This window comes from Trichosurus vulpecula, assembly GCF_011100635.1.
Source record: "Trichosurus vulpecula isolate mTriVul1 chromosome X unlocalized genomic scaffold, mTriVul1.pri SUPER_X_unloc_2, whole genome shotgun sequence".
Taxonomy (NCBI): domain Eukaryota; kingdom Metazoa; phylum Chordata; class Mammalia; order Diprotodontia; family Phalangeridae; genus Trichosurus; species Trichosurus vulpecula.
In genome coordinates this window covers 415,820-428,459 of record NW_023494378.1, presented here as the reverse complement: position 1 = coordinate 428,459, position 12,640 = coordinate 415,820, and the positions used below count along the sequence as shown (strand labels likewise).

The 12,640-nt window shown below is 47.8% G+C and overlaps 1 protein-coding gene across 3 annotated transcripts; it reads left to right on the top strand.

Annotated features, from left to right (window-relative positions):
• Positions 1 to 6,068: 6,068 nt before the first annotated feature.
• EMD (emerin) lies at positions 6,069 to 12,015 on the top strand. 3 transcript variants are annotated; one of them, XM_036740513.1, is made up of 7 exons: positions 6,069 to 6,250; positions 6,370 to 6,460; positions 6,881 to 6,976; positions 7,104 to 7,163; positions 8,019 to 8,191; positions 10,305 to 10,354; positions 10,978 to 12,015. In XM_036740513.1, the coding sequence occupies exons 2-7, from the start codon at positions 6,379 to 6,381 to the stop codon at positions 11,339 to 11,341; spliced, it is 825 nt and encodes a 274-aa protein (XP_036596408.1). In that variant the 5' UTR covers positions 6,069 to 6,250; positions 6,370 to 6,378; the 3' UTR covers positions 11,342 to 12,015. The 3 variants fall into 3 exon arrangements, with proteins under 3 accessions (XP_036596408.1, XP_036596409.1, XP_036596410.1); XM_036740514.1 differs by having other exon boundaries at positions 6,159 to 6,250; positions 8,043 to 8,191; XM_036740515.1 differs by having other exon boundaries at positions 6,159 to 6,250; positions 11,077 to 12,015.
• Positions 12,016 to 12,640: the final 625 nt, after the last annotated feature.

The window sequence follows — 12,640 nt, the reverse complement described above, 5'->3', positions numbered from 1 at the left end:
AATAAATAATGTAACTAAAAAATTTTTTTAAAAGAGCAATAAAAAAAGAATTATATGGCTCTCAAAAGAACATAAGTTGAAAAAATCCGAACACTACAATGCAAAGAAATTATACAGGAAAACTATCCAGAACAGCTAAACATAGAAAACAAAAGTGCCAATCAGAATAATTATAGATCACCTCCAGAAAGAACCTGAGGCTATAAACTCCAAGACACATAGTGGTTAAATTTAACAATCACATTGAGAAACAACAAATTCTACAAGTAACCAGGATAAAGACCTTCAAATATAAAGGAAAGGAAATTCAAACAGCACAAGACTATTCTGCAACCTACAACATGGGAGGGAATGGAAGTGTGTTCCAAAGAGCAATGGTGCTCAGGATGCAGGCAAATGTGTCCTACCCTGTAAATCTGAACTTGACTATTAATGAAAAAAAGATGGATGTTCAACAAAAGGAGGCATTCAAAACATTCCTATGAAGAAAACCAGATCTGAAGAATCATTTGCTTTCCAAACACCTCAGACAACAGGAAAAAAGAGAGTAAACTGCAGGTTCCCAAAGTGGGTGATACCATCCACTGTGGGGCATTGGAACAATCCAAGGGGGTGGTAGTAGCCTCAGGTGCAATTGGGGGTCATTGAATAAAAATATGCCTATGGAAGCATAAGAAAAAAGAGAAGATAAGAAAAATTTTGAAAAACCATTCATACATGTTTCATCTGTTCTGTAACAAAGTTGTTGTGATTACATTATTTTCCAGGTAAACACACAAAATACAAGTTATAATGGATCAGTGGTCAAGTCTGCCAACAGGTCTTAACAATCAAGTGTTGGCAGGCAAGCATGTTGCACCTTGCATCTTGTCAGGAAGTCCAGGATGCATTGGCAGGAATATGTACATGTAATGACGTGTTTACAGTATGATACTATATGGTTACATGATGCAATATTACATCATCAACATTTCAGTGGAGGAAAAAGCCCACAAATTGACAATAAATTATTAAATTTAAGATGCTTCATTTTAAAAAAAATAATTTATTTTTTGAAATGATGCAAATTTCTAAAAAAAAAAAATTAAAGGGTTAAAGAAAGTAGATTTCCAGGGGGGCACTGAGTAATTTTTTTGAAAATGGCATGGTAGGCCAAATAAGTTTGGCAAGTTGTGGAGTAAACAAATAAAGCAATCAAGGATAACAACAAGATAACAGGAGATACTATTAAGAGAATTCTTTCTTGAGGAGACAAGGGTGAAAGCAGAAATCAAATAGAACTGATGGTAAAGAAACAGATCTGAAACATAGTAGACTAAACTTCACAATACCCCACCCTACAAGTTAATCAATATTTTTTGAGGGACCAAATTAAGAGTCTATTGGAAAGCTAGATGGCACAGTGGATGGAGCACTGGGCCTAGAGTCAGGAAGACCTGAGTTCAAATCCAGCCTTAGACACTTACCAGCTTTGTGATCCCGGACAAGTCACTTAACCTTATTTGCCTCTATTCCCTCATTTGTAAAGTGAGCTGGAGAAAGAAAGGCAGACCACTCCAATATCTTTGCTAAGAAAATCCCAAATGGGGACACAAAGAGTTGGACATGACTAAAATGACTGAACAACAACAACAAATTAAGGGAATAAAATAGAGGGGAATATGTGATGTACCCTAATCAAGTCAAGGCTAAAAATGAAGGGAAAATAATTCCTGTAGGCACTCAGAAAGAACAGAGCCTACAGGAGAATGGGCAAGAAGGTAAAGAGAGGGATTGAAAAAGGAGAAAACCTTGTTTCAGTGGTAGAAAGGGGTACCACTGATGAATGTGCTTATAGGAGAAGAGAAATGTTCTATAACAGGAGATAGGAACCTTACAATAGGTATTATCTGCACGAACTTGGTGCTTTGAGAGACTGTCTCAGAAGAAGGGAAGTAGAAACTCCTGGGACAACTGACACCCAAAAGAGTAGCAGGGCATGGAGCCAAGGAGGAAATTTTGAGGCCAATGAGGTGGGGAAATGGCCAAGGGGAGGGCAAAGGTCAATAATGAACTGCATAATCAGGGAGATAGGAAGAATCCCACCATGGGGCAATATCCTCTCTATCACCTTCAAGAATTGATATTTCTAAGAATGAGACATAACAGAAAAAAGGAGGTCAGGGAGAAAGATCTATAAGGCAAAAACAGTGTTTAAAAGAGAACTAAAATATATATATCTCAAAAGTTTACTTCTATGAGATACACAGAGAAAAAAGAATAACTAAATAAATGTGTGGGCCACGAATCAAAAAATAAAGGTCTGGACTAGATAGAAAGGGAAGATAAATAATGAAGAGAATGAAAGAACTTCTTTTTAGAAAAAAGTCACAGAAAATAAAAATTTAAAAAACTAACAAAGCAATGATTAGGAGGAGAAAAAAAGAATTCTGCTTGATTGCTTAATCAAGAGGGGGAAAAGAAGGGAAGGATTAAATAATTAAATGAAAAACGAACAAGAAAAAGAAACTAACAAGCAAAACTCCAAAAACCAGGGAAAGGAGCAAAAAAAAAAAAAAGAGGTGGGCTTCAAGGGTGAGGGGAAAAGGGCCACTGGGAACAGGGCCACCTTAAAAAAAAAAGATTAAGGTAAAATAACTGGAGAGGTATCATACTGTGTTTACAATGGGAAAAACAACAATATCCTACCTTTTCCAGGAAGTCTTCCCCAACCCCTCTTAATTCCTCTTTTAATTATTTTCTATTGATCCTGTGTATAACTTGCTTTGTATATATTTGTTTGCATGTGTTAAAAGAAATCTTGGTTCAGCTTCACCCTGGTCCATAAGGCAAATTCAGGAAAAGAAAAGTAAAAGGATTTTATTAGTATACTAAGGCAGCAAGCATTTGGGTGCAGTCAGTGCTCTGCTTTTATAGACAGGAGGAAAGAACTATCATATAACGATAAAAGTATGCTTATTGGTACCCATCTCATGAAGGGAGGAGTGTTGTGCTACTTCAGCCTTTCCCCCCACATCTAAATGCATATGCCCAAAGGTATTTCTGGGTTGCCATCTTCTACAGGCTGGTTGCACATGTACCCGAAGTTTAAGCAAGGTTTAAACATGGAGTCATTCAGGCTGACTTTGCACACATGTATCCCCCATTAGATTATAGGCTCCTTGAGGGCAGGGACTGTCTTTTGCCTCTTTTAGTATGTTCAGCACTTGACACAGTGCCTGGTACATAGTAGGTGCTTAATGTTGATTTTTTTTCTCTTTTAAACCATTCAGAAACAATATACTGTAGTTCTATGCTCTCTTTAAAATCCACAGGGTTCTCTGCCTCATCTGGTGTTGATTCATTTTCCTTTGTTTTACAATATTTAGTTAGAGGGGGCAGCTGGGTGGCACAGTGGATAGAGTGCCACATCTAGAGTCAGGAAGACTCATCTTCCCGAGTTCAAATCTGGCCTCAGACATTTACCAGCTGTCTGACCCTGGGAAAGTCACTTAACCCTGTTTGCCTCATTTCTTCATTTGTAAAATGAGCTGGAGAAGGAAAAGGCAAACTGCTCCAATACCTTTTCCAAGAAAACCCCAAATGAGGTTGCAAAGAGTCAGACATGACTGAAGCAACTCCACAACAACAATTTAATTATAGATGCCTGAACTCTTTTCCTAGATCTGGGGGCCATATGGTCTTCTGCTGTTAATGTTTTTCCTGCTGGTTTATTCGCTTCTTCCTGTGGTAATTTTAGTCTTTTTAAAAATAGCTTCCTCTATTGCTTACTTTCTGACTCCCTCCCCTTTGATGGAGGTTTCCATAGGAGCTGGGTGTTAAAGTGTCTCAGCCTCCTTTGCTGGGCAATTCCTGGTCTACTAGCCTAGGTCTCTGCTCCAAATGACTTCTGGGGGGATAGAACTGGCCACAGCTGCATGCTGGGCTCTTTCTCTCAGGCTCAGTGGAGTGCCACACATTTCTTACTTCCTCTTCCCCCTCTTGCCCATTCCCTCTGTTCCTCAGTTCTCTGGTCCAATGGCACAGAATGTTGCCATGTTGCTATTACAGCCTGAGTGAATTTCTGCTGTTTGGAGTTTGGATCTCTACTGCACTGTGGGTGGGGGTGGGGATGGAGTTGAATTCTGTTGCAAATGAATGGAGCTTAGTGAGGAGATGCTTAGAGGAGGGGATGCTGAGTGAGGGCTCATTAGAGGGTAGGGAATATTGGCTTTTTCTGTTGGTTCATTTAGTTTTTACCTTGTTCAGATTTTTGATGTCTTATACCCTGTAGAGAGCTGAAATTGCTTTAGCTCTCACTCATAATTCCCATTTTGGAGAGGTTTGAGGGTTCCTGAGGATCTGTGAAAATGTCTAGTCTGCCATCTTGTTGGTCATACATCCCAAACTCTTAAGAAATAGTCAATAAAGATTTATTAAGTGCCTTCTATGTGCCAGGTACTGTGCTAAGTGCTGGGGATATAGATAAGAAAAAGACAGCCTCTGTCCTCAAGGAGTTCACAATCTAATGAGGGAAGCACAATACACAAAAGGAAGGTGAAAAGGGGGTTGGGGGCCACCAAGGATCTCTTGTAGGGACATGATTTTTGTGAAGTGGAAACTAAGCAAAGCTGCTGGTGGAAAATGAAGAGGAAAATAAGTTCTCGTTGAGCGTCTTTAATTGTAGCAGCAGCAGCCAAAGTAGTTCAGCTGGCTGGAGGGCCCTATGGTATCTTCCTGTTTCATGGGTTGCCCAGGGTAGAGGATGAGAAAAAGCACTGCACAAGCTAGTCTTGGGCTCACAAGTGCTCCTGGCAAGTGATTTTTTTTTCCTTTTCTGGCCACTGGCTTTTTGTAGAAATGGCAGGGGGCGGGGCAGCTAGGGGGCACAGTGAGTGGAGCACCAGCCCAGAAGTCAGGAGGACCTAAGTTCAAATCCGGTGTCAGACACTTGACATACTAGCCGTGAGACCTCAGGCAAGTCAGTTAATCCCAATTGCCCTGCCTTCCCCCCACCACCCCCCACAAAAAAAAGAATGGCGGGGGGCTCTTGAGATTCAGGGCCATTTTGTATGTTGTAGCTACTGTGCCCCCTTCACTGGCCTTGTTTATGTAGAAATGGCAGGGAGCTTCAGGGGGCTGGGGCTGTTTATTGCATTCTTTTGGCTGTCACTCAAATCCAATTCAATGCAAGTCATGTCATCATCTCCCAGGAGTCATTCATAGTCCTCTTTGGGAAAGAAGGACAAACCACAACACAACAACCTTGATAGCCACCCTACCAGACTTCTGCCCAGAGCCTCTGTTGTTGTGTAGATGTTGGTGACAGAACTGGCAAGCTCTCCAGTGACAGGGGCTGAAGATGAGTCAGCAACCAGAGGAATGAGCTAAAGGACCCCAGACCCCTGAAGCCCCTCCTGCTTGTGCACCTACAAGGCCAGAGGTGGGGGCACAGGGCTGTGCCTCACAACAGCATGTGGTCAAGCATGACCAATGTGGTAGGGGCTGCTGGGCTGTCAGTTCCATAGGCCCAGGCGGTTGGGCTTTCAGGGGGACAGTGGGAGGCAATCACGTTGTTAAGACTTGAAGGAGGCCCCGGGGCCCCTGAAGAATATGCTGGAGGGCCCTGATTATTTCTGCATTATTTATTTTGCTATGCGTTTCTGTGAGGTTCATCCTTTTTTGGGATGCTTCTTAAGTTCTGAGGGGAAATAACACCTAAAAAGCAAGGCCTCGTGGTTTTCACTGGAAGCGTGGAAATCAAGGCCTGGCAGCCCTGTCAAACCCACGGGGCCCACACCAGAGGGCCTCCAAAATGTCACTGGGGGGTGCCTCACAAAATAAATAAAAAGACTAGAAAACACAGGCCTTGCAAACATGTGGCTTTCTAAGGCACTAGGCTACCACCGTCATCCTTGGGGACATTTAGAGGCTCTTTTCTCTTGAGTGGGCCTCCCCCCCCCCCCCGGCAGCCAGGCCCCGCCCCTGGCAGCCCCTGAGTTTAGGCCCTGTCACCCCCGCCCCGCCCAGGCCCGCCTAGTCCCTTCGACCGCCAAGCCCCGCCTACCTGCCCGCCGGCCCCGCCCTCCGCCGCCCCTGGGCTTGGGCCCTGTCGCCCCCGGCCGGCCCGGCCCCGCCCCCTCGGCTGCCGGGCCACGCCCAGACCACGCCTTGGCGGTCGCTTCCCGTCGCGGTTGCCGTCGCCCACTGTTCCCTGCCGTCGCCGTTTCGCTCGGTCGCTGAGGTGCATCCCCCATCTCCGTACTGACTGGTAAGCGCCTCCGCCCCTGGCCTCTCTTGCCTGGGCGGGTCGTGCGGCCGGGTTGCCCTGAAAGCTTCTCGAAGCGCTGCGGCTCACCCGCCCCCACCCCGTCGGGCCTCTTCCCTCAGGTGTCTCCAATGGAGGACTACCGCCGCCTCTCCGACCAGGAGCTAGTACGCATGCTCAAGCTTTATAACATTCCCCACGGGCCCATCGTGGGTAAGTGTGGAGAAGAGGGGAGAAGAGGGGAGGGGAGGGGAGAAGAAGGGGAGGGGAGGGGAGGGGAGAAGAAGGGGAGGGGAGAAGAGGGGAGGGGCAGGGCAGAATATGGGGGGGGGGAGAAGGAAGAGGGAAGGGGAAACATCTCATCCATCCCTCCTTGAGCCTAGGGTACTAGTGGTAGAGTACTGAGTAGGTGAGGCAGGCACTCCTGGAGGATTGGAGAGTTCCGTGATTCTCCTCCCACATGGGGCTTGTGGGCACACCTCCCCACCCCACCCCCACCCAGGCCCCCTCAGCTCCGAAGGCCGCTCTAGGGCTGAGCTAACTAACTGGCTTCACATAGGGAAAACCCTTCAAAGCTCGGGGGCTGCTTTCTGCGACCTCTGGGAACATTCACCTGTCTGACCATGAATCCAGGTTCAACCCGAAAACTGTATGAAAAAAAGATATATGAATACGAAAGTCAGAGAACCAAGTTTTCCCCTGCGACTGTCAGCTCTTACCAATATCCAGGTGAGGAGTTCAAGTGGGGCTCATTTAAAAGAAATTAAATTCTCCTCCAGTTGTTGGGATGAATTGTTTGGGAGTGTGGCCAAGGAAGGCGACCTCTCTCATCGAGTATCTTTCTGTTGTGTCACAGATGATTTTGAGGGTACAGCTTATGGTTCCAGAAAGGATGAAGATGAAGACGTGGAACACGGTGAGCATGGTTCCTGTATCCCAGGAGGGTTCAGCCTCATCCTAGGGAGTGGTAGGGCCTGGTCTGGCTTGGCATTGCCTTTCCCCAGCTGCCTGCAGGGTGCATGTGGGGTGGGACCCAGGAGCAGAATGGGGCTGTTTGGAGGCAAATGTCATGGTAGGTCTCTGACCCCCATCCCTCTCTGCAGCTAGAAGCCAGTACTTTTGGGCTTGACAAATATGACTTGCTCCTAAGGAAGGCCCCAAGGGGTCTTTTTGCTTAAGGTGAGGGAGGAGGCTTATGATTTTGGCTGACCCCTGTATTAGTGTGCCTGTGCCCTACTGGGCTGGCTTCTGTAATCCCTATCGTTCTTAGGGACATCCTTTCTTCCCGTTCAAATTGCTTGTCCATTCATTCATGGTTCCATTTCATGGATTAGCCCCAACAGGTAGTTTGGGAGGCAAGGATGACTATAATTATTTCATAGTTGGAGGCAACTCACTTGGGGTCTGACCTTGGCAGCCTGTATGGCTATTCTAAGCCCAGGTCTGGAGCCCTTGGCCACCAACATTTATATAGTGCTTACTATGTGCCAGGCACTGTGCTTAGCAATTCTTTACAAATATTTTCTTTTGAGCCTCACAGCACCTGTGGGAGTATAGATGCTATTATTATCCCCACTTTACAGAATGGAAACTAAGGTAGGCAGTGGTGAAGTGACTTGCCCAGGATCACAGCTAGTGAATGTTTGAGGCCAGATTTGATCTCAGGCCTTCCTGCCTCCAGTGCCCAGGTTGGTATTGCCCTACTTAGCTGCTTCTGCCAAAGCCTTGGTCTCTGGCTCTCTTCCCTTTCCTTCCTCTGTGACTCTTCTAGTTGACTATGACAATTACTATGAAGAGAGTTACTCAACTACCAAGACTTATGGGGAAACTGAGAGTGCAGCTATCCCAGTAGCCAAGGCCAAGACCAGCTTCCAAGAGCCCATGCCCTCCACAAGCTACAGCAGTGACAGTGCCAAGGCACCTACCTACCGCCTGCGCCAGCGGGTAAGTGTGAGCCCCAGTCCCCACCATCTTGGTGCCAAAGTTAGTTAACCCATCAGCCTCCCACACCAGCTATTAAATGATGAGGGGCTAGACTGTGATGCTGTTGGTATTTTTTTTATTTTTTATTAATTTTTAGTTTACAACACTCGGTTCTACATAATTTTGAGTTTCAGATTTTCTTCTCTCCCTCCCCCCTCCCCAAGACGGCATGGAATCCCATATATCTTCCATGTATAACTTCGCATTGAATTAATTTACATACTAGTCAAGTTGTGGAGAAGAATTATGACCAATGGAATGAATCATGAGAAAGAAGAAACAACCAAAAAAAAACCCAACCCAAAAACAAAAACAAAAGAGAGGAAAAAAAAGGGGATGCCGTTGGTATTGGAGCAAATTCCTAGGTGAGGAAGCCCCCTGTGCCACCGCACACTGGCGCCATATGGTTAGCAAGTTGCCTAGAACACCTAGGGCCCCCTAGGCCCTATGTGTCAGAGGTAGTAGGACTTGAAGCCAGCTTTTCCTTGTTCTGAGGCTGTCTTGCTGTCCGTGACACCAGAGATATCCAGCTCAGGCCTGTGCACAGCCAGCAAAACTCCTAAGTGACTTCTGAAGTCAATGAAAACATCATTGGGAACCATTGAACAAAATGAATGAAAATCCAATACACTGTAGGCAATGTGAGTTTGTGGTTTTCTGAGTCAGTTCTGCAGCAGAGATCCATTTCTAGTTTGGCCCCGATGCACTGTCTTCTGCCCCCTCTCTGATAATAACAGGAACAATGATGATAAGGAGGAGCTGATGTTTCTGAAGCATGTTAAAGTTTGCCACGTGATACCATGTATACATAATCTTTTTTTAGCTAGAATTCTCCAGAGACAGGAGACGGGGCCTAATCTGAATTGTCACTGCCCCCTTCTCCCGGGTAGCATGTGGGCATGAAGCAAAGTTTGTAGTAAGGAGGCTAATTTCATGAGGTGCTGCCTCCTTGGCCAGGGGTTCCTTCAGTCCTCTCCCTGAACTCAGCTTGGTTGAAAGCCACACCTCAAGATTTCTCAGCCCTCTGTTTGGGGGATTGTAGATTTAGAGGCAGAAGCACTTTAGAAAGAGAACATGATGTAGTCCAACTTGCTCATTTTACAGAAGAGGAAAATCAGGCCTTGAGAGACCAAGGGACTCCCCAGGTTGCCTGGTAAGCAGCAGAGCCTAACTTTAAATCCACTGCCAGGGTTCTCTGCTGCGTACCTCACTGTCTGTGAGTCTTTTGAACCACTCATCTCCCAGGGGCCCAAGGCAGGGCAGAGAGCTGATTTGGGGAACAGGGACATTACCCTAGGTTAATCTAGGATTTGCTGAGCCTCTCACAGGCAGGACTCTCGAACCTAGGTTTTCCTCATTCTGAGGCTCTGGCCTCAACAGAGAGGCACGAGAAGAGAGCAAGTTGACTAAGGCCTTCCATTAGCCGACTCCAAGCCTGACTAGGGAAAGAGTCTCAGACCTGGGACTCTAGCACACACCAGGACAGCTGGCCCTGGAAAGCAGTACGGGTGTGCCATACCAGATGCCAAGGTCATTGAGTACAGGGCCAAGGAGACGACTGAGAGAGGCTGGGGGTTGGTCCTTCCCTATTCATCGCCTGCTTTTGGTAGATCAGTGCTGAATGCTGCTCCCTGCCTCTTTGTCAGGGGAAGGGGACTAGTTTGCTTCTCGTCTGCCCAGTTAAGGCTTGGTATGGGGGTGAAGGGGGACCCTGCACACTTTTGTTCTTTGGAAGCAGGGGCTTGGAGGAAAACTCGGCACAGAAATGCCATCTGCCTCCTTATTTGAGCAGAAGATAGGACAGCTGCAGAGCAGTTAGCACTGTCCCATTGGCAGGGGGCCCATGGAGAAAGAGAATGAGGCTGTGGGGGGCAGGGCACTAGTTCTTCCACCCCCACAAGCAACAGGCCAGCAAGTGGCTGGTTACCTGATAGGTCTGACCCAGGAGTCAGCTGGTCCTTTCTGTAGCAGGGCATGATGGGTGGGTGGCTAGTTAGGATTGTCATCAGCAGGGACAATGATGGCCCTGGTGCTGGGGAGACTGAACCGCCTTTGTTTCTCTGCCTTGTTACAGATAAGAGAGAATATTCTCTACCCCTTAGCCCAGGAAGAGAACATGGACCGGTAAGCGAAGGGGACAGTGCCCTGCCCTACTCTCACCCTGCCACTCACTGTAGTGGCTTCAATCCTGTGTCTCACATTGGCACTAGCAAGGCTGAGGGATGGGGGTGGGGCTGCCTAGTGTTCATTCAGCAGATGTTCCTGGAACAAACACGAAAAGTGTGCACAGCCTCTTGGCAGAGGTGAAATCAGCCAATTCTGAGACATAGGCCTAACAGTGAATGAGAGGAAGGGCAGAAGGGAGGTACAGACAAAGTATTTGGGGGATTCAGAGGAAAGCAAACTGACTTCCAGCAAGGGGATGGGGGTGTGGGAGGCTCCCTGGAGGAGGGGGCTTGTGATTGGGCTCTTGAACACCAGGAAGTATTAGACCAGGCCAGGGGAGAGGGCATTTCAAGGGAAAAGACTATGGGGGCTAAGGGGTGTTATATGTGTTCAGGGAGAAATGGAGTACTAGAGGCCAAGGAACGGGACCTCAGCACTGGGGAAGCTGTTGCTGGGGAAACTGCTTCTGAGACAGCTGGGGCCTTGGGCTAGGGGCAGTGCTCATAGAGAGGAGGCCATGCATGGGGGAGGGCTAGGGGGAAGGCTGAGTCTTTCTGATCCCCCCCCCCCCCCCCACATAGTGACTCAGCCTACTTCAACCGGGACAACAATACCTACCAGCGTGTTTCTCACTACAAATTCATCACTGACTCAAGCTCTGACTCGACCTTCTCTTCCAGCCCAGTGGTTTCTTCTGCTTGTTCCTCATCCACCCCAGTTTCCTCAACCTCCCCAAGCTTCCGCTCGTACTCCCTCCCTCTGGAGGTGGAAGCCCGCCAGGCTATTAGACCTGACCAAGGCCTTGAGGCTAAGCTCGGAAAGAATGGCAGAGTGGTGCCCCTTTGGGTCCAGTTCCTTCTCTTCCTTGGTTTTGCTCTTTTTCTGGCCTTTTTCTACTATTTCATGCAGGCAGATGATGACAACCCCTTCCGTCTCCAGCCCTGAAGGCCCCTTCTGGGCCCTGGGAGGAGGCAGAGTCCTGGTCCCATTTTGACCTCTGCCTCTTAACCTTGCTTTCTAGCCTCCCTTCTGGAGTGATTTGGGGGGTGCAGGGATATCTTCCTGTTCTTATTTGCCGTAGGCCCTGTTGTGAGTGCCTCTGTGGCCCATTTGGTTTCTCCAGGTCCTACCCATAGTGCCTTGTTTGGTTGGAAAAGAGTGTTCATGTTTGTTTAAATGTTTCTGGAAAAGGAGTTGCCCTGGCTCCAGCACAAGATAGGTCCCCCTTGCCCCTGCCCCCATCACATTTGGGCAGACACTTTGGGGGTGTCTTCTAGGAATCCTTTCCTTGAAGAAAGCTGTGCTCCAGTCTCCAGCCTAGACTTCCCTTTGGAACTCACTCCTGAGGTTGGGGGAGTGGTATCCAAACACCATAGTGTTCTCAAGGGCCCCACTCTTTGGCACCTTACCTCACCTGATGCCTCTGTAGAGCTTCTCCCACCCCAGCAATGCCGTGGCATTTTTGCCCTCTATCCAAGGGCAAGACAACTGACCCTTCCTCCCCTGGGGCCTCTCAGACCTGGTGGAGAAGTGAGACTTTCAACAAAAAGTGCCAACCATCCTGCCCTTGACTTTGTTCTCATACACTTCATGAATTAAAGGATTTGTTTATTTTTCAACACCATTGCATTTTTTCTTGGGGGAAGTGGGCTGGGGAGATACAGCCATCCGCAAGACCTGAGGAGGGTGAGAGGTGGGCAGAAGAGGATGCCACAGGGGCTTGGGGGCTGGGGAGGTGGCTGGTGGCATAGGTGCTCTCGGATCCTCATGAACTCCAGCTGCTCATCTTGGCTCTTGCTCCTTTTGTCTTCCTGCTGCTTCTTGGCGAAGAGAGAGGGAGAAGGCCAAGCTTTTCCACGTAGCCCTTCACAACATGAGATGTTAGCAGGGAAAGGGTGGGCCCTCACTCACAGCATCATTTCACAGATGAGAAAATAGGCCCTCAAAGAGGCATTGACTTGCCTGAGATTCCACATTAGTACAGATCCAATTGGGATATTTCTGTCTTTAAGTACCCAGATCCACCTACCACTCTGGCCTCAGATCAGTCTGGAAGCCCCTACCTTCTGTTGCCTCTGTTGCTGACGATGAAGTGCCTCCTGCAGAGGGGTGGGCTCGGGTCCAGGCCCAGCACCTGGTCGGCCTTGCCTCTTCTCTAGCACACGAAGGAGTTCAGGCCTGCTCCGGAGGCTCAGGCCCTTGGGAAAAGGGAGCATGGGAAGTTGGGAGTGGGCCGAGCTCTGG

Coding starts and splice junctions, on each gene's coding strand:
- EMD (XM_036740513.1), top strand. CDS start 6,379: ATGGAGGACTACCGCCGCCTCTCCGACCAGGAGCTAGTACGCATGCTC. Junction 6,461..6,880: donor TCCCCACGGGCCCATCGTGG/GTAAGTGTGGAG, acceptor CCATGAATCCAG/GTTCAACCCGAAAACTGTAT. Junction 10,355..10,977: donor CAGGAAGAGAACATGGACCG/GTAAGCGAAGGG, acceptor CCCCCCACATAG/TGACTCAGCCTACTTCAACC.